Source organism: Pseudophryne corroboree, chromosome 3 (genome assembly GCF_028390025.1).
Source record: "Pseudophryne corroboree isolate aPseCor3 chromosome 3, aPseCor3.hap2, whole genome shotgun sequence".
In the NCBI taxonomy this organism is placed as follows: domain Eukaryota; kingdom Metazoa; phylum Chordata; class Amphibia; order Anura; family Myobatrachidae; genus Pseudophryne; species Pseudophryne corroboree.
Window position 1 is genome coordinate 378,327,577 of NC_086446.1, and position 25,513 is coordinate 378,353,089.

At 47.2% G+C, this 25,513-nt stretch overlaps 1 protein-coding gene across 2 annotated transcripts in view; it reads right to left on the reverse strand.

Moving 5' to 3' along the window:
- Positions 1–20,386: 20,386 nt before the first annotated feature.
- The window catches only part of GJC1 (gap junction protein gamma 1), a 135,085-nt gene continuing 129,958 nt past the window's right edge, over positions 20,387–25,513 (reverse strand). For both annotated transcript variants that reach the window (XM_063959975.1, XM_063959976.1), the window contains one exon: positions 20,387–23,819. In XM_063959975.1, coding sequence (XP_063816045.1) covers positions 22,633–23,805 — 1,173 coding nt within the window. In that variant the 5' untranslated portion in view covers positions 23,806–23,819 and the 3' untranslated portion in view covers positions 20,387–22,632. The remainder of the gene's footprint in view (positions 23,820–25,513) is intronic.

The window sequence follows — 25,513 nt, forward strand, 5'->3', positions numbered from 1 at the left end:
CGGAACAATGAGTATAGTTCTTACTCCTCTTTTACTTATTATCCTCAGTACCTTGGGTATGAGAGGAAGAGGAGGGAACACATAAACCCACTGGTACACCCACGGTGTCACCAGAGCGTCCACAGCTATCGCCTGAGGGTCCCTTGACCTGGCGCAATATCTTTTTAGCTTTTTGTTGAGGCGGGACGCCCTCATGTCCACCTGTGGCCTTTCCCAATGGTGTACAATCATTTGGAAGACTTCTGGATGAAATCCCCACTCTCCCGGGTGGAAGTCGTGCCAGCTGAGAAAGTCTGCTTCCCAGTTGTCCACTCCGGAAATGAACACTGCTGACAGTGCTAACACATGATTTTCCGCCCATCGGAAAATCCTTGTGGCTTCTGCCATCGCCATCCTGCTTCTTGTGCCGCCCTGTTGGTATACATGAGCGACCGCCGTGATGTTGTCTGACTGGATCAGCACCGGCTGGTGTTGAAGCAGGGGTCTAGCCTAATTTAGGGCATTGTAAATTAGAGATGAGCGGGTTCGGTTTCTCTGAATCCGAACCCGCCAGAACTTCATGTTTTTTTTCACGGGTCCGAGCGACTCGGATCTTCCCGCCTTGCTCGGTTAACTCGAGCGCGCCCGAACGTCATCATGACGCTGTCGGATTCTCGCGAGGCTCGGATTCTATCGCGAGACTCGGATTCTATATAAGGAGCCGCGCGTCGCCGCCATTTTCACACGTGCATTGAGATTGATAGGGAGAGGACGTGGCTGGCGTCCTCTCCGTTTAGACACTTGATTTACTAATTTTGGGGAGCATTAGGAGTACTCAGTAGTGTACAGTGCAGAGTTTTGCTGATAGTGACCAGTGACCACCACTTTTATTTATAATCCGTTCTCTGCCTGAAAAAAGCGATACACAGCACACAGTGACTCAGTCACATACCATATCTGTGTGCACTGCTCAGGCTCAGGCCAGTGTGCTGCATCATCTATATATATTATATATCTGTCTGACTGCTCAGCTCACACAGCTTATAATTGTGGGGGAGACTGGGGAGCACTACTGCAGTGCCAGTTATAGGTTATAGCAGGAGCCAGGAGTACATAATATTATATTAAAATTAAACAGTGCACACTTTTGCTGCAGGAGTGCCACTGCCAGTGTGACTAGTGACCAGTGACCTGACCACCAGTATATAATATTAGTAGTATACTATCTCTTTATCAACCAGTCTATATTAGCAGCAGACACAGTACAGTGCGGTAGTTCACGGCTGTGGCTACCTCTGTGTCGGCACTCGGCAGCCCGTCCATAATTGTATATACCAGTGACCTAACCGTGGTTTTTTTTTCTTTCTTTATACATACATACTAGTTACGAGTATACTATCTCTTTATCAACCAGTCTATATATTAGCAGCAGACACAGTACAGTGCGGTAGTTCACGGCTGTGGCTACCTCTGTGTCGGCACTCGGCAGCCCGTCCATAATTGTATATACCACCTAACCGTGGTTTTTTTTTCTTTCTTTATACATACATACTAGTTACGAGTATACTATCTCTTTATCAACCAGTCTATATATTAGCAGCAGACACAGTACAGTGCGGTAGTTCACGGCTGTGGCTACCTCTGTGTCGGCACTCGGCAGCCCGTCCATAATTGTATATACCAGTGACCTAACCATGGTTTTTTTTTCTTTCTTTATACATACATACTAGTTACGAGTATACTATCTCTTTATCAACCAGTCTATATATTAGCAGCAGACACAGTACAGTGCGGTAGTTCACGGCTGTGGCTACCTCTGTGTCGGCACTCGGCAGCCCGTCCATAATTGTATATACCACCTAACCGTGGTTTTTTTTTCTTTCTTTATACATACATACTAGTTACGAGTATACTATCTCTTTATCAACCAGTCTATATATTAGCAGCAGACACAGTACAGTGCGGTAGTTCACGGCTGTGGCTACCTCTGTGTCGGCACTCGGCAGCCCGTCCATAATTGTATATACCACCTAACCGTGGTTTTTTTTTCTTTCTTTATACATACATACTAGTTACGAGTATACTATCTCTTTATCAACCAGTCTATATATTAGCAGCAGACACAGTACAGTGCGGTAGTTCACGGCTGTGGCTACCTCTGTGTCGGCACTCGGCAGCCTGTCCATAATTGTATATACCACCTAACCGTGGTTTTTTTTTCTTTCTTTATACATACATACTAGTTACGAGTATACTATCTCTTTATCAACCAGTCTATATATTAGCAGCAGACACAGTACAGTGCGGTAGTTCACGGCTGTGGCTACCTCTGTGTCGGCACTCGGCAGCCCGTCCATAATTGTATACTAGTATCCAATCCATCCATCTCCATTGTTTACCTGAGGTGCCTTTTAGTTGTGCCTATTAAAATATGGAGAACAAAAATGTTGAGGTTCCAAAATTAGGGAAAGATCAAGATCCACTTCCACCTCGTGCTGAAGCTGCTGCCACTAGTCATGACCGAGACGATGAAATGCCAGCAACATCGTCTGCCAAGGCCGATGCCCAATGGCATAGTACAGAGCATGTCAAAACCAAAACACCAAATATCAGTAAAAAAAGGACTCCAAAACCTAAAATAAAATTGTCGGAGGAGAAGCGTAAACTTGCCAATATGCCATTTACCACACGGAGTGGCAAGGAACGGCTGAGGCCCTGGCCTATGTTCATGGCTAGTGGTTCAGCTTCACATGAGGATGGAAGCACTCAGCCTCTCGCTAGAAAACTGAAAAGACTCAAGCTGGCAAAAGCACCGCAAAGAACTGTGCGTTCTTTGAAATCCCAAATCCACAAGGAGAGTCCAATTGTGTCGGTTGCGATGCCTGACCTTCCCAACACTGGACGTGAAGAGCATGCGCCTTCCACCATTTGCACGCCCCCTGCAAGTGCTGGAAGGAGCACCCGCAGTCCAGTTCCTGATAGTCAGATTGAAGATGTCAGTGTTGAAGTACACCAGGATGAGGAGGATATGGGTGTTGCTGGCGCTGGGGAGGAAATTGACCAGGAGGATTCTGATGGTGAGGTGGTTTGTTTAAGTCAGGCACCCGGGGAGACACCTGTTGTCCGTGGGAGGAATATGGCCGTTGACATGCCAGGTGAAAATACCAAAAAAATCAGCTCTTCGGTGTGGAGGTATTTCACCAGAAATGCGGACAACAGGTGTCAAGCCATGTGTTCCCTTTGTCAAGCTGTAATAAGTAGGGGTAAGGACGTTAACCACCTCGGAACATCCTCCCTTATACGTCACCTGCAGCGCATTCATAATAAGTCAGTGACAAGTTCAAAAACTTTGGGTGACAGCGGAAGCAGTCCACTGACCAGTAAATCCCTTCCTCTTGTAACCAAGCTCACGCAAACCACCCCACCAACTCCCTCAGTGTCAATTTCCTCCTTCCCCAGGAATGCCAATAGTCCTGCAGGCCATGTCACTGGCAAGTCTGACGAGTCCTCTCCTGCCTGGGATTCCTCCGATGCATCCTTGCGTGTAACGCCTACTGCTGCTGGCGCTGCTGTTGTTGCCGCTGGGAGTCGATGGTCATCCCAGAGGGGAAGTCGTAAGCCCACTTGTACTACTTCCAGTAAGCAATTGACTGTTCAACAGTCCTTTGCGAGGAAGATGAAATATCACAGCAGTCATCCTACTGCAAAGCGGATAACTGAGTCCTTGACAACTATGTTGGTGTTAGACGTGCGTCCGGTATCCGCCGTTAGTTCACAGGGAACTAGACAATTTATTGAGGCAGTGTGCCCCCGTTACCAAATACCATCTAGGTTCCACTTCTCTAGGCAGGCGATACCGAGAATGTACACGGACGTCAGAAAAAGACTCACCAGTCTCCTAAAAAATGCAGTTGTACCCAATGTCCACTTAACCACGGACATGTGGACAAGTGGAGCAGGGCAGGGTCAGGACTATATGACTGTGACAGCCCACTGGGTAGATGTATGGACTCCCGCCGCAAGAACAGCAGCGGCGGCACCAGTAGCAGCATCTCGCAAACGCCAACTCTTTCCTAGGCAGGCTACGCTTTGTATCACCGCTTTCCAGAATACGCACACAGCTGAAAACCTCTTACGGCAACTGAGGAAGATCATCGCGGAATGGCTTACCCCAATTGGACTCTCCTGTGGATTTGTGGCATCGGACAACGCCAGCAATATTGTGTGTGCATTAAATATGGGCAAATTCCAGCACGTCCCATGTTTTGCACATACCTTGAATTTGGTGGTGCAGAATTTTTTAAAAAACGACAGGGGCGTGCAAGAGATGCTGTCGGTGGCCAGAAAAATTGCGGGACACTTTCGGCGTACAGGCACCACGTACAGAAGACTGGAGCACCACCAAAAACTACTGAACCTGCCCTGCCATCATCTGAAGCAAGAAGTGGTAACGAGGTGGAATTCAACCCTCTATATGCTTCAGAGGTTGGAGGAGCAGCAAAAGGCCATTCAAGCCTATACAATTGAGCACGATATAGGAGATGGAATGCACCTGTCTCAAGTGCAGTGGAGAATGATTTCAACGTTGTGCAAGGTTCTGATGCCCTTTGAACTTGCCACACGTGAAGTCAGTTCAGACACTGCCAGCCTGAGTCAGGTCATTCCCCTCATCAGGCTTTTGCAGAAGAAGCTGGAGGCATTGAAGAAGGAGCTAAAAGGGAGCGATTCCGCTAGGCATGTGGGACTTGTGGATGCAGCCCTTAATTCGCTTAACAAGGATTCACGGGTGGTCAATCTGTTGAAATCAGAGCACTACATTTTGGCCACCGTGCTCGATCCTAGATTTAAAGCCTACTTTGGATCTCTCTTTCCGGCAGACACAGGTCTGCTGGGGTTGAAAGACCTGCTGGTGACAAAATTGTCAAGTCAAGCGGAACGCGACCTGTCAACATCTCCTCCTTCACATTCTCCCGCAACTGGGGGTGCGAGGAAAAGGCTCAGAATTCCGAGCCCACCCGCTGGCGGTGATGCAGGGCAGTCTGGAGCGACTGCTGATGCTGACATCTGGTCCGGACTGAAGGACCTGACAACGATTACGGACATGTCGTCTACTGTCACTGCATATGATTCTCTCACCATTGAAAGAATGGTGGAGGATTATATGAGTGACCGCATCCAAGTAGGCACGTCACACAGTCCGTACTTATACTGGCAGGAAAAAGAGGCAATTTGGAGGCCCTTGCACAAACTGGCTTTATTCTACCTAAGTTGCCCTCCCACAAGTGTGTACTCCGAAAGAGTGTTTAGTGCCGCCGCTCACCTTGTCAGCAATCGGCGTACGAGGTTACATCCAGAAAATGTGGAGAAGATGATGTTCATTAAAATGAATTATAATCAATTCCTCCGCGGAGACATTGACCAGCAGCAATTGCCTCCACAAAGTACACAGGGAGCTGAGATGGTGGATTCCAGTGGGGACGAATTGATAATCTGTGAGGAGGGGTATGTACACGGTGATATATCGGAGGGTGAAGATGAGGTGGACATCTTGCCTCTGTAGAGCCAGTTTGTGCAAGGAGAGATTAATTGCTTCTTTTTTGGGGGGGGTCCAAACCAACCCGTCATATCAGTCACAGTCGTGTGGCAGACCCTGTCACTGAAATGATGGGTTGGTTAAAGTGTGCATGTCCTGTTTTGTTTATACAACATAAGGGTGGGTGGGAGGGCCCAAGGACAATTCCATCTTGCACCTCTTTTTTCTTTTCTTTTTCTTTGCATCATGTGCTGATTGGGGAGGGTTTTTTTGGAAGGGACATCCTGCGTGACACTGCAGTGCCACTCCTAGATGGGCCCGGTGTTTGTGACGGCCACTAGGGTCGCTAATCTTACTCACACAGTCAGCTACCTCATTGCGCCTCTTTTTTTCTTTGCGTCATGTGCTGTTTGGGGAGGGTTTTTTGGAAGGGACATCCTGCGTGACACTGCAGTGCCACTCCTAGATGGGCACGGTGTTTGTGTCGGCCACTAGGGTCGCTAATCTTACTCACACAGCTACCTCATTGCGCCTCTTTTTTTCTTTGCGTCATGTGCTGTTTGGGGAGGGTTTTTTGGAAGGGACATCCTGCGTGACACTGCAGTGCCACTCCTAGATGGGCCCGGTGTTTGTGTCGGCCACTAGGGTCGCTTATCTTACTCACACAGCGACCTCGGTGCAAATTTTAGGACTAAAAATAATATTGTGAGGTGTGAGGTATTCAGAATAGACTGAAAATGAGTGGAAATTATGGTTTTTGAGGTTAATAATACTTTGGGATCAAAATGACCCCCAAATTCTATGATTTAAGCTGTTTTTTTGTGTTTTTGGAAAAAAACACCCGAATCCAAAACACACCCGAATCCGACAAAAAAAATTCGGTGAGGTTTTGCCAAAACGCGTTCGAACCCAAAACACGGCCGCGGAACCGAACCCAAAACCAAAACACAAAACCCGAAAAATTTCAGGCGCTCATCTCTATTGTAAATGGCCCTTAGTTCCAGAATATTTATGTGTAGGGAAGTCTCCTGACTCGACCATAGTCCTTGGAAGTTTCTTCCCTGTGTGACTGCCCCCCAGCCTCGAAGGCTGGCATCCGTGGTCACCAGGACCCAGTCCTGTATGCCGAATCTGCGGCCCTCTAGAAGATGAGCACTCTGCAGCCACCACAACAGCGACACCCTGGCCCTTGGAGACAGGGTTATCAGCCAATGCATCTGAAAATGCGACCCGGACCACTTGTCCAACAGATCCCACTGGAAGATCCTTGCATGGAACCTGCCGAATCTAATTTCTTCGTAAGAAGCTACCATCTTACCCAGGACTCGCGTGCATTGATGCACCGACACCTGTATTTGTTTTAGGAGGTCTCTGACTAGAGATGACAACTCCTTGGCCTTCTCCTCCGGGAGAAACACTTTTTCCTGTTCTGTGTCCAGAACCATACCCAGGAACAGTAGACGCGTCGTAGGAACCAGCTGCGACTTTGGAATATTCAGAATCCAGCCGTGCTGTTGTAGCACTTCCCGAGACAGTGCTACTTCGACCAAGAACTGCTCCCTGGACCTCGCCTTTATAAGGAGATCGTCCAAGTAGGGATAATTATAACTCCCTTTTTTTTTATTTTTGAAGGAGTATCATCATTACGGCCGTTACCTTGGTAAATACCCTCGGTGCCGGGGACAGACCAACGGCAACGTCTGGAATTGGTAATGACAGTCCTGTACCACAATCCTGAGGTACTCCTGGTGAGGAGGGTAAATGGGGACATGCAGGTAAGCATCCTTGATGTCCAGTGATACCATGTAATCCCCTTCTTCCAGGCTTGCAATAACCACCCTGAGCGATTCCATTTTGAACTTGAACCTTCGTATATAAGTGTTCAAGGATTTCAATTTTAGAATGGGTCTCACCGAACCGACTGGTTTCGGTACCACAAACATTGTGGAATAGTAACCCCGGCCTTGTTGAAGGAGGGGTACCTTGATTATCCCCAGCTGGAAGTACAGCTTGTAAATTGCCGCCAGTACTACCTCCCCTTTCTCCGAGGGCAGCAGGCAAGGCTGATTTGAGGTAACGGCGAGGGGGAGTCGCCTCGAACTCCAGCTTGTATCCCTGTGATACTACTTGCAGAACCCAGGGATCCACCTGTGAGCGAGCCCACTGGTCGCTGAAGTTCCCGAAACGTGCCCCCACCGCACCTGGCTTCACCTGTGGAGCCCCAGCGTCATGCGGCGGACTCAGAGGAAGCGGGGGAAGATTTTTGATCCTGGGAACTGGCTGTCTGGTGCAGCTTTTTTCCCTCTTCCCTTGACTCTGTGCAGAAAGGAAGCGCCTTTGACCCGCTTGCTTTTCTGAAGCCGAAAGGGCTGTACCTGATAATACAGTGCTTTCTTTTTTAAATTCAATAGTTTTTTATTGGTTTTTACAATGTTTTAACATTTAAACATTGCCTAGGGCAAGCATAACATACTTACAACAGCTAGACTATAACACTTAAACAAGTAACAACAACATGCTACGGTATTGCAGAGAGAGCATAGTGTGATGTGGTATTAAATATCTCATTCAGAATCATAAATAGCAATAGAGCAGTGGTGATCCAGAATTCCTATATATTAGACCCACATTGTATTATCTTTTATCACGATATCATCGTGCCTTTGGATCCGGCCGGCCACGGGCCACTCACCCCAGAGAACTCACACAAAGACCACTCATATCGGGCAGTTAAATAGATCTAGGGTTCAGCAGTATTCATCCTTGAAGCGAAATAGCGAGAGCTCATCCACCTTCCCCATATAGCAATAAACTTTTTTTCCGCATTCCTGGCCAGATATACGAATTTTTCATGTGCAACAGTAGTATTAACCAGAGCAATCCAGGATTGTGGCGCCGGGGCTTCATTAGCCATCCATAATCTGGCTATGCAAACCTTGGCCAGAGCACTGAGGTTTATAACATATCGTCGACTGGGCGGGTCTAGAGTTTCCTCATCTATAGTTGCCAATATGCAAGAGATAGGTGTAAGTACGGTAGAGGGGATACCCGTAACAACTATGGCACGTATAACCTCCTCCCAAAACTTCGACACCAGAGGGCATATCCATATCATATGCCAAAAGTCTGCTCCCATAGTGCCGCATTTGGGACATTTTGAGCTGTGGGATCCCCCTATATGTGACAATCGCAGAGGTGACATATATACCCTGTGCAGCACGAACAACTGAATTTGTTGATATCGGACAGATGATGTTGAAAGCCGGCTCGATCCCAGGGCACCCTCCCATATCTCATCCGACACTGGACCTAGGTCAGATTCCCACTTGGTCTTAAGGGAGCTAAGGGGGTCTATATGATGCATTTGAAGTAACCGGCCATATATTTTGGATACTAAGTGATCGGGTCCCACTGTCTGCAACAGCAATTTGACCGGAGAATCAGTAAGCGCCGGCGGGCCATCGGGGAATTGGGCAGACACCGCATGTCTCAATTGAAGGAAGCGATAAAAATACGCTGAGGGGACGTTAAATTCCTGTTGAATCTGCTGGAAAGATCTAAAAAACCCATCAATATACAAGTGTCCCAGCGAAGTCACCCCCCATGGTTCCCACACCTCCCTGACTTGAAGCTGACACAACTCTGGCAATCCATATTTATTGTCCAGGGGAGTGTCAGGGTCAATGCCCTGTCCTTGCAATATCCGATGCGCCAGTCTCCAAACAGTAATATATTGTTTAAAGAGTGGTAGTGCCGATACTTTGACACTTCCACAGAGAAGCAGTCTCAGTGGTGAACCACCTGGGTATTCCTGCAATACCAGCTGAGAATGCAAACTTGAAGTGTCAGATTCATTAACCCATTCCCATAGATGTGCTAGTTGTGCTGCAAAATAATAAAGACGAAAGTTGGGAAGAGCCAGCCCCCCTGAGGTTTTGGGCCTAGTCAGAGTATTAAGTTTCAACCGTGCCCGTTTACTAGCCCAAACCAGAGAGGACATCAAGCCATCTATCTGTTTGAAAGTTTTCTGGGGTATGTATATTGGGGATTGTTGAAGTATGTATAGGAGTTTGGGTTGAAAAACCATTTTTACCAGATTAACCCTCCCTGTAGCCGTCAGGGGCAATTTCCCCCAGACCTTCACCTTATTGCGAAGGTAAGATATTTGCGGTGTAATATTAAGGGAAGTAAATTTATGAGGGTCATTGGATACCCATATGCCCAGATACTTAAAGGAATTCACCCATCTTAGCGGGAGAACAACCAATGGGGAGGCAGGGACCTCACCTTGAAGCGGAATAATGGAGGATTTCTCCCAATTGATCAGGAGCCCTGAGTAACATCCGAACTTATTAATAATATCTAAAATCTTAGGCATAGACTCAGCATAGCGATCCACAAATAGCAGGATATCATCGGCATAAAGAGCTATTTTCTCCTCCCTGGTGCCCACGGTGTATCCAATAATCTCAGGGTTCGCTCGCAGAAGACATGCAAGGGGTTCAATGGCTATAGCAAACAGGGTAGGGGACAATGGGCATCCCTGACGAGTGCCTCTGGACAACGGAAAGGAATGTGACACAAAGCCATTCACCGTCACTCTAGCCAGGGGAGAGGAATACATCAGGCGGACAAATTTGATAAAGTTAGGGCCTATACCAAACTTGCGCATGACCCTCCACAAGTACTCCCACTCCACGGAGTCAAAGGCCTTAGCGGCGTCTAGTGATACTACTATGGATGAGGGTGCCTCACGGGGGACCTGTAGATGGGTAAATAATCGTCTGAGATTAATGGATGTTGATTTATTGGGCATAAATCCCGTCTGATCTGGGTGTATGATCTGTGTAATTACCTTATTTAATCTACATGCCAGGATTTTGGCCAGAATTTTGATATCGGTCGGTAGAAGGGAGATAGGTCTATAAGAATCAACCTTCCTATGGTCCTTATCGGGCTTCGGAAGGACAATAATCAATGCCTCCGCCATAGATAATGGGAGGGATTCCTGTGTGAATATTTGACTATATAGCTCAAGCAATTGGGGGACAAAAAAATCTAAATGGCGCCTATATAGCTCAGACGGTATGCCATCGGGCCCTGAAGCCTTCCCATTGGGGGCAGCACTGATCGCATCCGCAATCTCCTCCGGCGAAATAGGTGCCTCGAGGAAGTCATGCGCCTCACCAGTCAGCAAGGGAAGCTGTATAGTCTGTAAATATTCGTCTAATTGCATCGGGGTACAGTCCAGTTTAGAGCTATATAAACGTCTATAGTACGACACGAATTCCGACGCAATCTGTGGGGTCTGCACTACAGTGGTACCGTCTGAGGCCTCTATTTCAACCACGGTATTAGCGGATCTCTCACCTCGTGCCAAAGAGGCTAAATATGATCCCGGCCTATCCCCGGAGGCGTAGAAGGTGTGAGAGGAGAAGAGGAGTCTATGCTGAGTCTTTTCCATTAGACATTCCTTCCATTCCCCCTGCGCTGTCAACCATGCAGATTTGGAACTATCCAAGCAATCCTGTAAGTATTTTACCTCTGCAGCAACACTCAAGGTCTCTAGCTCGGACTCCCGGTGCCTGAAAAAGGTTTTTAAATTAGCCACTCGTTTAATTAGGGTTCCCCGCAAAAAGGCCTTGAACGCATCCCATAAATTAGAGATAGGTTGCCCAGCCTTATTTATCTCAAAAAATTCCCGCCACGCAGTCACCAAATCGGAGCCATCTCCCATATGTACTAGCCAAAACGGGTTAAACTTCCACACTGCCTGGCCTCTAGAGCAGCCAAAGTCCAGGGTCAATGTTAAAGGGGAGTGGTCCGATATACCCCTAGTCTCATATTTGCTATCCTGGACCCTAGGAATCAGATCGTTCGAGAGAAGGGCCAGGTCAATCCTAGAGAACGAGGAGTGGGAATGTGAGAAGCATGAATATTGTTTAGCAGATGGATGTCTCAGTCTCCAGGGATCAACCAGGCCCAGTCCCGACACAACCTCAGCAAAATCATTTCTACCAGAGTGTGGACCAGAGGGATTGGTGGAGAATCTATCCATCGCTTTATCTAAAACATTGTTGAAATCCCCCACACAAACCACGGGTATACCCGGTGACGAGGCCATAAATCCTGCAACCCTTTTTAGGACATCGGAGGAGTACGGGGGGGGCACATATACGGACAGCAAAAGCAGAGGGGTACAGTGGATTTTACACTTTAAAAACACATATCTTCCCCATGGGTCCGTTTGTACTGACTCCAGTACAAAGGGAACTGCCTTCTTTATAAGGATAGAGACCCCCCGAGAGGCAGAAGTGTGTGTGGAATGGAATGCCCACCCTACCCAAGGTCTTTTAAGGGCAAGGGTCTTGCTGCCCACCAGGTGGGTCTCCATAAGACATATCACATCAGCGGCATATTGCTTAATTTGTCTAAGCACAAGGGATCTCTTGATCTTGTCATTGAGTCCCCTTACATTCCATGACACCAACCTAAGTCCAACCATGAGGGGTCGTTTTGATAATAAGAGAGGCTACAGCCAGCAGCCAGCCAGATCCATCTACTCTGTATACAAGAACAAGGCACCACCGCTCAATGAGTAGATTCGTAAGCCACACACACTCAAATTTCGACCATCCATACCAGAAACAACCATAGCCTACAACTTCCCCCCTCCCCCCACCCTGTATACTACTCCCAACCTGCAGCATACTTGGATCCCTGAACCTAATACCGGCTCAAGCCCAGAGCACACACCTTGTTATACCCTGGGTGGAGCCAGAAATACAATAGCCCTAAGAAAGAGAAAACAAAACACAAACAAAACAAAACTTCCCCAGCCTGTAGACTGATTCGCCCCCATAGGATAGAAAAAGAGGCGAGATATACAAAGTCACCCCCCGGGACTTAAGATCAAATATAATCAGGTATATTCGGACCGCCGATATATCCCTCCTCTCCCCCGGCCCGCCACCCGACATATCCCAGCATTATTAATATAGTAATTGCCTGTATGAGAAGAATAACAAGACAGAAAATCAGGTAAGTAATTAACCCCCCTACCACCCTCATATCCTCAGGGAACAGCATAGATAGTTAAACATTTTCCCCCACATCCTGTATCACTCCAGTAGATATGCATATAATCTTATCCTGTACATAAAATCTTTTGCCACACAGTCACAGGAATTAATCACTCATCAGCAAGGGCCCGTCTCGCCGGGAAGCGTCTATCCAGCCACATCATCGCCTCACGAGGAGCCTCAAAAAACTTGGTCTCCCCATCAGCTACCACTCGTAATCGTGATGGAAAGAGCATGGCGTATGGCAGTTCAAGTTCCCAGAGTCTCCGCTTAACAGGCAGAAACTGAGCTCTATCTTTCTGCACCTCCACCGCAAAGTCTGGGAAGACCGATATTGGCGACCCGTTCCATTTTAGGGGGCCTTTCGTGCGAGCAAGTTTTAGAACAGTGTCCCGGTCGCGGAAGTGAAGGAACTTGGCGATGAAGGTACGAGGCGGGGCCCCCGGAGGCAACGGGCGCATCGGAACTCTATGAGCTCGTTCTATGGTGAAATGCGGCGAGAATTCATCGGGTCCAAATGCCTTCCGAAGCCACGCCTCTAGAAATTCCTCAGGAGATGAGCCCTCCTCCTTCTCGGGCAGACCTATGAAACGGACATTGTTGCGACGTAGGCGTCCCTCCATATCCGTTAGTTTTTTGCGCACATCAGTCATTTGAGACTCCAAAGTGTCAGTACGCCGCCCCAGCGGAGTGACAGTATCCTCGACATTGGAGATACGGGTTTCGGCCTCACCCACCCTCTCTCTCACCCGTTGTAGGTCCTGATGTATAATGGAGAGATCAGACTGCACTTGCCCAATTTTGTCAGCCAAGCGGGCCTCGCTTGCTGTCACGGCGTCCAACACTTTTTGTAATGCAGCATCGGGTGGTTCTGATGAGGCAGAGCTGTATGCAGGAGAAGGGGGCGAAGACCCATCTTGTGTAGTTTCCCTCCGCTGTTGTTGGGGACCGGGGTTGCGGATAAACTTTTCCATTGCGCCTGCCGCCGCGTTTTGTTGACGGCCTTTCACCATTTTGGATAACACGATGCCACCGTATATGACCGATTATAATCAAAGCAGTGCAGGCAAGAGAGAGGGCGCAGGCAGCGGCTCACTATGTGAGGGCCAATAGACGCAGGACGGATATATATATATATATATATATATATATAAAAGGACCAGTGTTCCTGACAGTGTGGCACTATAGATTTGGAAGTTATGGTCAGGATCAGGGGATCAAGCGATTTCCCACCTGTATAAACGAGGCAGAGCAATGCAGGTCTGCTTTAGTATCCTTTGCCAGCCACTAGTCAGGTCTGGCTGCTCAGGCTGCATATAATAGTTTCTGGCAGGAGAGGTGTGGACTGGAGCAGAGCTGAGCCCAGTGCCAACCTCAAGATGGCGCCCGGAGAAGCCCAGTCAGCCCAGCCTGTGTTATATCTCACAGGGGACCAGGGCTTTTGTAGCAGGCAGAGGGGGTATCCGCTGTCCGGCTCATAGGCCGCTCCGTTTGTGTTTTTTTTTTTTTTGTGCAGGGCTGTCAGGGGCGGGTGGCGGAGCCCCGTGCGCGCGGCCCGCCAACCGCAAGATGGCGCCCGGCGGTCTCCCGTGCTCTGCAGGGCCGCGACAAGCGCCCTGGTCGTCCGGCAAAGAAGTAGAGCAGAGCGGTATGTAGTGCGGGTGACGGGGCCCCCGCGGTATCCCTTCGCCGGCCGCAGGGCACGCTAGGAGAGCCGGGCGGGAGGCGACTATCACAGCTCCCTTGCAGCAGGATCCAAGATGGCGCCGGCCTCGTGCAGGACAGGATCAGCTCAGCCCTTCTTTCGTACCCAGCAGGTACAGTGAGCACAGGATCCACTTGGAAAGGGGCTCAGATCGGGCAGCAGAGTTTCAGAAAGCCGCACAGGGCCGTTTATGCAGTCTCACAGGGGGTGCCAGGATGTTTTCAGGATATTGTCGGCTGGGGAGCTAGGATAGCACGTCCTACTCCATTACTCGTCAGGCACGCCCCCGCGATAATACAGTGCTTTCTTAGGCTGTGAGGAAACCTGAGGTAAAAAATTTTTCTTCCCAGCTGTTGCTGTGGATACGAGGTCCCAGAGACCATCCCCAACAATTCCTCACCCTTATAAGGCAGATGTGCCTTTTAAAGTCAGCATCACCTGTCCACTGCCGGGTCCCTAATACCCTCCTGGCAGAATGGACATTGCATTAATTCTGGATGCCAGCCGGCAAATATCCCTCTGTGCATCCCTCATATATAAGACTATGTCTTTAATATGCTCTATGGTTAGCCAAATAGTATCCCTGTCCTGACAGGGTAACAGACCCAGCTGCAGCAGCACTATCCATGCTGAGGCAATTGCAGGTCTCAGTATAGTACCTGAGTGTGTATATACAGACTTCAGGATAGCCTCCTGTTTTTTATCAGCAGGCTCCTTCAAAGTGGCCGTATCCTAAGACGGCAGTGCCACCTTTTTTGACAAACGTGTGAGCGCCTTATCCACCCTAGGGGATATCTCCCAACGTGACCTATCCTCTGGCGGGAAAGGGTACGCCATCAGTAACATTTAGAAATTACCAGTTTCTTATCGGGGGAACCCACGCCTCTTCACACACTTCATTCACTCATCTGATGGGGGAACAAAACACTGGTTGCTTTTTCTCCCCAAACATAAAACCCCTGTTTTGTGGTACTCGGGTTAATGTCAGAAATGTGTAATACATTTTTCATTGCCGAGCTCATGCAACGGATGTTCCTAGTGGATTGTGTATATGTCTCAACCTCGTCGACACTGGAGTCAGACTCCGTGTCGACATCTGTGTCTGCCATCTGAGGTACCGGGCGTTTTTTGAGCCCCTGATGGCCTTTGAGACGCCTGGGCAGGCGCGGGCTGAGAAGCCGGCTGTCCCACAGCTGTTACGTCATCCAGCCTTTTATGTAAGGAGTTGACACTGTCGGTTAATACCTTCCACCTATCCATCCACTCTGGTGTCGGCCCCACAGGGGGCGACATCACATTTATCGGCATCTGCTCCGCCTTCCACGTAACCTTCCTCATCAAACATGTCGACACAGCCGTACCGACACACCGCACACACACAGGTAATGCTCTGACTGAGGACAGGACCCCACAAAGTCCTTTGGGGAGACAGAGAGAGAGTATGCCAGCACACACCAAAGCGCTATATAATACAGGGATTCACACTTCCTACAGTGATTTTTCCCTTATAGCTGCTATAATACACAATTTTGCGCCTAAATTTAGTGCCCCCCCTCTCTTTTTAACCCTTTGAGCCTGAAAACTACAGGGGAGAGCCTGGGGAGCTGTCTTCCAGCTGCACTGTGAAGAGAAAATGGCGCCAGTCTGCTGAGGGAGATAGCCCCGCCCCTTTTTCGGCGGACTTTGTCCCGCTTTTTATGGATCTCTGGCAGGGGTATTTTTCACATATATAGCCTCTAGGACTATATATTGTGATTAATTTGCCAGCCAAGGTGTTAATATTGCTGCTCAGGGCGCCCCCCCCCCCCCCAGCGCCCTGCACCCATCAGTGACCGGAGTGTGAGGTGTGCATGAGGAGCAATGGCGCACAGCTGCAGTGCTGTGCGCTACCTTGTTGAAGACCGAAGTCTTCTGCCGCTGATTTTCAGGACCATCTTCATGCTTCTGGCTCTGTAAGGGGGACGGCGGCGCGGCTCCGGGACCGAACGATCGAGGTCGGGTCCTGTGTTCGATCCCTCTGGAGCTAATGGTGTCCAGTAGCCTAAGAAGCCCAAACTAGCTCCAATCAGGTAGGTTCGCTTCTTCTCCCCTTAGTCCCTCGTAGCAGTGAGTCTGTTGCCAGCAGATCTCACTGAAAATAAAAAACCTAAAATATACTTTTTTTTTCTAGAAGTTCAGGAGAGCCCCTAGTGTGCATCCAGCTCAGCCGGGCACAAGATTCTAACTGAGGTCTGGAGGAGGGTCATAGGGGGAGGAGCCAGTGCACACCAGGTAGTCCTAAAACTTTCTTTAGTTGTGCCCAGTCTCCTGCGGAGCCGCTATTCCCCATGGTCCTTACGGAGTCCCAGCATCCACTTAGGACGTCAGAGAAATATATTTTATCTTTATTCATTTATATGTGTTGAAACTTTTTATTGTTATTGCAACATTATATTTTATATTAAATATTTAAATGAATATATTGGCTGAGTCCTGGTTTTATTAAACCATATTGGTGTGTTGACTATAATTATTAGCTCTGGTCTGTTTTCTAGGGGATCCGGTCATGTGACCGGCGCTCCGGATCCCAGTGGTCACCATACCGACCCGGGATCCTGAACGATCAAAAGCCCTACAGTTGGCATCCCATCTAACAGGGACTATTCCCACTCGTGGGTGTCTACAACACCCATAGAGTGGGAACAAAACTTGTGGCGAGCGCTCACCCCCTTGCTGGCATTCTGCGGCTGGGATCCTGGGGTTGGTATGCTGACCGCCGGGATACCCACTGCCAGTCACCAAGTCCCAACCTGTTTTCTAGTATATCTTTAATAACAGTACAACATTTTTTAAACATATCCTGACTTATTTAAGCCCTGTAGACTCATCCAGCGGGGAGGCCAGCACTAAGGCTTATCCATACAGCCTCATGGCAGAGTACTACAGCTTTCCCACTGATGGATGAGAACACACACACAATGTCATTTTACATTTGTACTTTTCATTTATGGGAGAGGTGTGCACATTTTTGGCCAATCAATTTCGGCCGATCAAAACTCTAATTGGATACCGCGATAATGAGTATCTGTCATTAATTAATCATTTTGATTTGCCGAAATGGCATCAGGGTTAAATGGATACCCCCCATGGTGAACATTGTGTGACATAGGAACATTACTATTTATTCTTAATATTATCCTTCATTTACATGGCACCACAAGGGTTCCGCAGCGCCCAATTACAGAGTACATAAACAAATAATAAAAACAGGAAAACAGTGACTTACAATTGAAGACAATATAGGACAAGTACAGGGTATATAAACATAGCTACATCAGCAGATGACACTGAAATAAGTATCAGGATGGCAGAAAATTGCAGGACTTGGTGCAGTCGAAGATAATAAAAGTAAAAAAAAAGGATAAGCATATGAGGGAAGAGGGCCCTACTCGTGAGAGCTTACATTCTAAAGGAGAGGGGCAGACAGATAGGGGTGACACAGATGGGGTAGACAGAGATTGTGGAACAGAGGGTTAGGATGAGATTTGGCTAGGTTTGGTGAAGAAGTTGATCTTGAGAGCCCATTTGAACTTTTGTAGAGAGGAGGAGAGTCGGATGGGGAGAGGTAGAGCATTCCAGAGATAGGGAGCAGCACGTGCAAAATCTTGTAGGTAGGAGTGGGAGGAGGTAGTCAGTTGGCAGGAGAGACGGCGTGCATTAGCAGAGTGAAGAGGACGGTGGGAGAGATAAGGTTAGAGATGTAGGAGGGAAAAGAGTGGGTGAGGGCTTTGTAGGTGAGTGTGAGAAGCTTGAAATGGATTCTGAATGGGAAGAGTAGCCAGTGAAGGTCCTGCAAGAGAGGGGATGTGGATGTAGTACGTTTGGTGAGGAAGATGAGATGTCAGCAGCATTGAGGATTGATTGAAGTGGAGAGAGGTATTTTTGAGGGAGGCCATATAGGGGGAGATTGCAGTAGTCCAATCTGGAGGTGACCAGTGAGTGGATGAGGGTCTTAGTAGCATCCTGGGTGAGAAAGGGTCTGATCCTGGAGATGTTTTTGAGATGGAAATGGCAGGTTTTTGAGAGGTACTGAATGTGTGGTTTGAAGGAGAGCGAGGAGTCAAGGAATACTCCAAGACAGCGCACTTGGGGGCTAGAGAAGATAGTTGTACCATCAATAGATAATGAAATTGTGGGAGGTGAGGTTGGCGGGAGGGTGGGAAGATGATCAGCTCAGTCTTATTATCTGTTTTAGACATGTTAAGTTTAAGAATGCGCTTGGACATCCAAGAAGAGAAAGCAGAGAGACAGATCGAGATACGAGTGAGGAGAGCAGGGAAGAGGTCAGGGGAGGAAAGGTAGAGTTGAGTATCATCAGCAAAGAGATGACATTGGAGGTCAAAAGAACTAATGAGTTCACCTCAAGATTACGTATAGAGAGAGAAAAGGAGAGGACCAAGAACAGAACTTTGGGGGACACCTACAGTTAGTGGAAGTGGGAGGAGGGGGTGTAGTCATGAGAGGAGACAGAGAAGGAGCAGTCAGAGAGGTAGGAAGATAGCCAAGAGAAGGCAGTATCATGCAGACCAATGGAGTGAATAATTTGCAGAGGGAGAGGGTGGTCCACAGTGTCAAAATCAGCAGAGAGGTCAAGAAGAATAAGCAGAGAGTAGTGGCCCTTAGATTTGTCAGCATGGAGGTCATTGCAGACTTTTGTGAGGGCAGTTTTAGTGGAGTGGAGAGGAAAGAAGCCAGACTGGAATGGGTGAAGCAGTGAGTGTGAGGAAAGAAAGACAGTAAGGCAGCTGTAGACAAGGAGCTTGGAGGCAAAAGGGAGGAGAGAGATGGGTCGGTAGTTAGAAAGGGTATATGGATCAAGGGTAGGTTTTTAAAGAATAGGAGAGATGAGTGCATGCTTGAAGGCACAGGGGACAGTGGGGGTAATTCAGACTGGGTCGCTGCAGCGGCACCGATCGCAGTCTGAATCCCTTTGTGGAATGCGCACGTGCACCCCGGGAACCCAGTGAGATGCTAACAGCATCTCTGGGCTGCAATCTCATCTGCCTGATTGACAAGCAGAGGCGGTTGCGAGGCGGGAGGGGGCGTGCCAATGGCGTTAAAACGCCGTTGGTGGGGCGCAGTCCGGACCGTTGCGGGGGCGGGCCGTGACTGCTGTGTGATGTCACATGCAGCCGATGTGACCTGGAACTTGGCGGGTAGTCCCATGCCAGTGCGCAGGAGCTGCGCAGGCAAGTGCGCTGTGTGCAAAGCACCATCCGCACACAACTAGTTCTGGCCCTATGTATAAGGACACATCTGTAGAATAGGCTGGTGCAATAGTTTGGTACTTTAGTGAGGGAGGAGGGTTTAGGGTTCTACTGCCTTTACAGTGAAAGGCAATTGCCAGCTCTGGTGTACACATTTTGGGTTCCCCCCTGCATAGCGATGAAAACAACAATAGTAAACAAAATGTAAGTGCTTGTCCTTCTTACCAGCCAGGTGAACCTAAACATGGACATAGTTGAAGAAAACTAAATAAAAATATGGTGAGCACCCTGATGAAAGAACTGCGGATAGAATAGAGGATACATTTTGAACCTGGTTAAAGAACATGGAGTGCTGCTGATATTTGGAAAGAATATTAGTATTTTATTGGAGATGACACAATAGATGAAAATGTATTCACATGCAAATTAGACATTTTGGTCACAGGATTGACCTTCATCAAGATCAACTGAACGTTAACACTGTAATGCTTAAATATGGTAGTACAAAAACGCATACACCAGCAATTAATGAAGGATCAAAATAAATAAAAATACAAAACAGCTGATCATTGTGATATATTGTTCTTCCACAGAAATCATTTGCCTATTGACTCTCTCATTATATAGCTGTATGACCATTGCTAATTTTGTAGTTATTTATTTTGACGTTGATTGATTGCAGGTACAGGTCTTATTGCCTCCTGCTATAAACTCCCAATATGGAAGCATGCTTATCTTGTCTGATACCCAGATCCTCATTAACACAGACCTCCAAACAATCATAAAATTGAATTGTAAACAGAAGATAAATATACACCTCCCCCCCCCCCCCCCCCCCTTTAAAAAAAAAAATGTCCAGAAACAGAGGAAACATGTAAACATGGTAGTATATATATCTATATATCTGGTTGGCAGAGGCTAACTATACTTTATACAATGAACTCAATGAAGACAATATGTAGTAAAAACAAAACAGATTTGTGATTTGCTTAAGCGTAGTATTGGAGAACGGTGTCAGGGTCTTTAGAGTTTTAGGCCAAAAACCACAGTATATTAACCATATGATATGCACACACTAGAAAATATTTTGGATCTAACGAGGCATACACACTTGCCAATAAAATGAACATCGTTCACTTTCTCGGCAAGTGTGTATGCTGGCGATGATGACCGATGCGCGGCAATATAAGAGAAGAGGAAAGCTGCCATAAAATAATCTTACAGTATGTTTTTGTTTGATTAAGATCAACATTAATAAGGACATGGTACCAAGCCAGCTCAATTCTGCTACTGTGGCACATAGCTTCAAGTGGGAGTCAATCAATTTACCGGCTGTCGGGATCCCGGTATCCCGACAGCCAGCAGCCGGAATACCGACTCACAGGGGCTATTCCCACTTGTGGGAGTCCTCGACACCCATAGAGCAGAAATAGATCCTGTGGCAAGCGCAGCGAGCCACTTAGCACGCATCATGGACGAGCGCAGCGAACCCGCAAGGGGATCCGTAGTTCTTGCCCCGCTGACGGCATTCTGGCGGCTGGGATACAGCCATCGGGATACTGACAGCCAGTATTCCGTCCACCGGGAATACATATGTATTCCCTTCAAGTACCAGTGGATACTTTAGGGGAAACATGCTTAGAACTAAATGGAATAAAACATCACTATGGAATGTACAATATGGGCAAAATACATGCAACGCATGTGAGCCTAACTGTGTGCCAGATTACCCTAGTATGCAAGCAGTACATGGCTTGCATTCGGGATGCTACCAATGACACATGACACCCACAGAGTGAGAATAGAACCTGTGCGAGCCACCAAGCCCGCAGCGTGGCGAGCACAGCGAGCCTGCAAGGGGACTCTTAGCGCTTGCCCCGATGCTGGCATTCTGGCGTGCGGGATGTCGCTGTAGGAATCTTGACAGCCAGCATCCCACCTGCCGGTAAATAGTGTGTAACCCCTTGCATTCATATCAACATCTAGGATTTGTAATATCTTCACCACAGGAAAGCAGAGTAAATTAGAGACACTGCACACAGTCGGAATGATGGTGAAATGTGCAAAAGAAGTTAAACGTCACGGCATAAAATATTGGAGTAGACGTATGAAATATACAATGGAAGGCCCCACAAAAGAAAATAGAGTATTGTAAAGTGCTCCAAATGACATAACATAGAGAGGAGGCACTTGCTCTAATGTAGGCATATACATTTACAGAATTTGTAGTAAAGAAACTTTTTCGTTCTCACGTCTTACGGCTTCAACGATTAACTGCGAAGATTATTTTTCCCCCAGTCACCCCACATCTGTAATAACTGATTTATGTACAGGAAGGGGAAGTCAGGGATCTGGTTTTCATCAACAAATCCATTTTTATCTGCCCTTTTTTCACAGTGACTTGTTCAACTAAAAGCAATAAGATAATGGAGGTGTTATTATTACGCTTTTACAATCTCCCCATTAGGTCAGACGTGTTGGCTTTAAAGAACAAAGAAAGAAAAAGTTACAAATGATATAAATCCAGCACTCTGCAGAGCAACAATGCAAGGCACTTTTTCTCCTTCAGCCAAGTGGAGACCTGGAGACATAGGAGCATCTGCAGAGGGGTTAAGGCTGCAAAACTGATACAAAAGATCTACATTACATTTGTAATTCTTAATAGTAACCAGTGTAGCAGCAAGTAGAATGATAAAAGATCCCACCTGCTGCTGTATGAATTACAAAGAAACATAGCAGCCCGCTTGTAATTATAACATATATATCTATCTATATATATAAAAGAAGGAGATCTGAACCATGAAAAAGCGTTCAAACAGGATTGTCATAATAACAGCCATGTTATGTTGAGACATTAGAGATATAAAATGACTGTCTGACAGACTGCAGGTCACAGTAATATAGTTTCATAATAGAAGAGAACGGGCCTGCAAAATTCACCAGCAGTTTTTTCTCCTCATATCCAGGCCATGTAAGTCTGTTATTCTCCAACATAACAGAACCAAAATATTTACATGAATGGAAGTTATCACTCTGCTGCCTGGTCCTCCCGGAGACAAGAAGTCACAACTTGTTGCTGGTGAGGGATTAAATCCACACAGAGGTCTTTCCATCTCCGGACCGGCTGCTGACACTACTCTTATTTGACCCTTTCTTAGATCGCTTCTCTTTAATGGGAGGTGGGTTGTTTAGGCTATTGTAAGCCTGGATGGCAGTTTCCAGACGTTCTTGAGCCATGCGGACTTCCCGATGAAGGTTTTCTAGGTCAGTAGGGATATTGTCCTCGCTGTTCCCATACTGCTGTTCCTGAGCAATGTTGGCCCTGTTCTGTTTGTAAGCCATTTTTGTGTTTGTAAGTTCTGTATAATTAATTTGATCTGGTTTTACAGCAATGTTATATCCAGGAGGAGCTGACGGAGTGTTCCACGAAAAAGAATAATTATACGAAGAAGAATCATCCACATGTTTTCCTCTGTTATTAAGTGCATCCCTTATTGTCCCAAAGCCAAGATGTAGCATCTCCCACACATTCAGAAGTAGACACAGACAGCTTACTGCATACATAATTAACAGAAAGATGGTCTTTTCAGTGGGCCGGGATATGAAGCAGTTAACAGTGTGTGGACAAGGATCTCTCTCGCATTCATATTTTGAAATTACCTCAAACCCATAGAGGAAATATTGTCCGGCCAGGAAACCAGCCTCTAAAACTGTCCTGACCAGCAACTGAAGCACATAAATTCTCAGAAGCCCATCAGCCTGTATCCGCCTACGGCCATCATGTTTAATTTTGTTGTGGCTCACTTTTACTCTGTTGTTTTCCATTTCAGTCTCTGGATACATCATGGGGTCCTCTTCATTGTCCTCATCCACCTCTTCTAGGTTACAATGTTGTTTCCAGCGTAAGGACAAAGCTCTATCCCTTGACCTCTTGTCATACTTATTGCGCTCCTCCATTTTTGCAATTTTATGCATAGCATAGCCCAAGTACAAAAGAGGTGGCGTGGCCACTAAAATAATCTGAAACACCCAAAAACGAATATGAGAGAGCGGGGCAAACTCATCATAGCATACATTCTTACAACCCGGCTGGGCTGTGTTACACTCAAAGTTGGACTGTTCATCATCGTAAATGGACTCTCCTCCCACAACAGTCAGAACGATACGGAAGACTATGAGCACGGTCAGCCAAATCTTTCCGACAAACGTGGAGTGATTGTGGATTTCTTCTAAAAGGCGTGTCAAGAAACTCCAGCTCATGTTGCTACTACCTCCTTCAACATAAAGAGAAAGCCAGTGAATAGTCAAATACGTGAATATAATTGCTGTTCATTTACTGTTTAAGAACCTATAGGTAGAAACTAGTATTTAAGAAAGTATGTAAAAAAAAAAATATGTATGAGAGAAGTGTAGTTCCACGAGGTAAGCCTACTGTATATAAGGAGTATTAGCACAATAGGCATAACATATAAGGGCTTATTTAAAGACTCAAGCTATTTTAAGCCAGCAAATTGGTTCAATAACATTCAGTATTGCTGAGGCTAAATGACAAACGTGCAGGGAAACCCAAGTACGTTATGTGCAGTGGTGCCTTTTGTCTCTTTAAGGCACATGTACAATTACAATGTAACAAAGAACTTTTTACTTACATGTTACCGTACAGTTAATATTCTAAGGGTGCGACTCTGAGCCACAAGCAAAGTGTTTGTAGTTGCGGGCAGTAAAATAAGTTTTATTACTTCATGTTAACGCAAGAATCTGTAGGACCAATGTGGGGGGTCTGTGCGTCTGCAAGCATAAACCCGCGCCGCCCATTGAGTTTACATGAAACGCCATTATTAGTATTGGCACTTGCACCAGGCTCATGTTGGATGCAAGAAATTCCGTCAGAAACTGGCTTTCCCTTGCCTGACACGTACAAAGCTTTAGCTACAGGCCCATTATACTCACATGATATTCCCACAAGTCAGCAGTTCCGAGTACTTGCGTCATTGCTGCCGCCGGAACACCCAACTTAAGGGAAAGACTGATCTGACATAGGGTGTGATTCAGACTTGATCGTAGATGTGCTAAATTTAGCACATCGATCAGTTTCTCTGACATGCGGGGGTACGCCCAGCATTGGGGCTAGTCTGTCCCACATGTCAGGCCCTACAGTCACCCCCCGCACGGGTGCAAAAGCATCGCACTGCGGCAATGCTTTCGCACCCGCTAAGTAGCTGTCTAGCTGCGCAGGCAGGCGGCTACCTGCTGCGTTCTGGGTCGCAGCGGCTGCATGTGACGTCACGCAGCCGCCGCGGACCGCCCCCGCAACGGTCCGGATGTGCCTTCGTTGTCCGGACCACAACCCACCAACGGCATTCTAACGCCGTTGGCACGCCCCCTCCCGCCCCACGTCTGCCTGTCAATCAGGCAGAGGCGATCACAGCACTGAGATGCTTTCGTATCTCACTGGTTATCACAGGGTGTGCACATGCAGTGCGCATGCGCAGCAAACACTTCAACTACGGTCGCTATTGTACCAGCGATCGGGTTTGAATTAGGCCCAGAGTTTGTATGCCTCTTAATAGACCACATATAAGCAAAAATGCGTAAATTCACATTTGCGCATGCACTTTTGAGCAAAACTCGCCATTTGTGCTCATGCACAGAGATCCGTCTGACGCAGAATCAGCCCCTAAGTCTGTACATTTATCATAAAATATGTGGCAATACTTTTATTTAGCTTGTGGCAGTGCCCAATACTGGTAAATTGGCATGATAGCAGCAGGTTTATGCTCCCAAACCAATACACATGGCCAGGCATGATCAGATTTATATAATACAAATTTCAGGTGAGAATGAACCCCCAGTCGCATATGACCAGCACAATAGCATATTACATCCTTTATATATTTGAATATTTTGACGTCAATACTAGTTAATGATAAAGAATAATGGAGCCCATATATCTGCGATGGATTGCCCA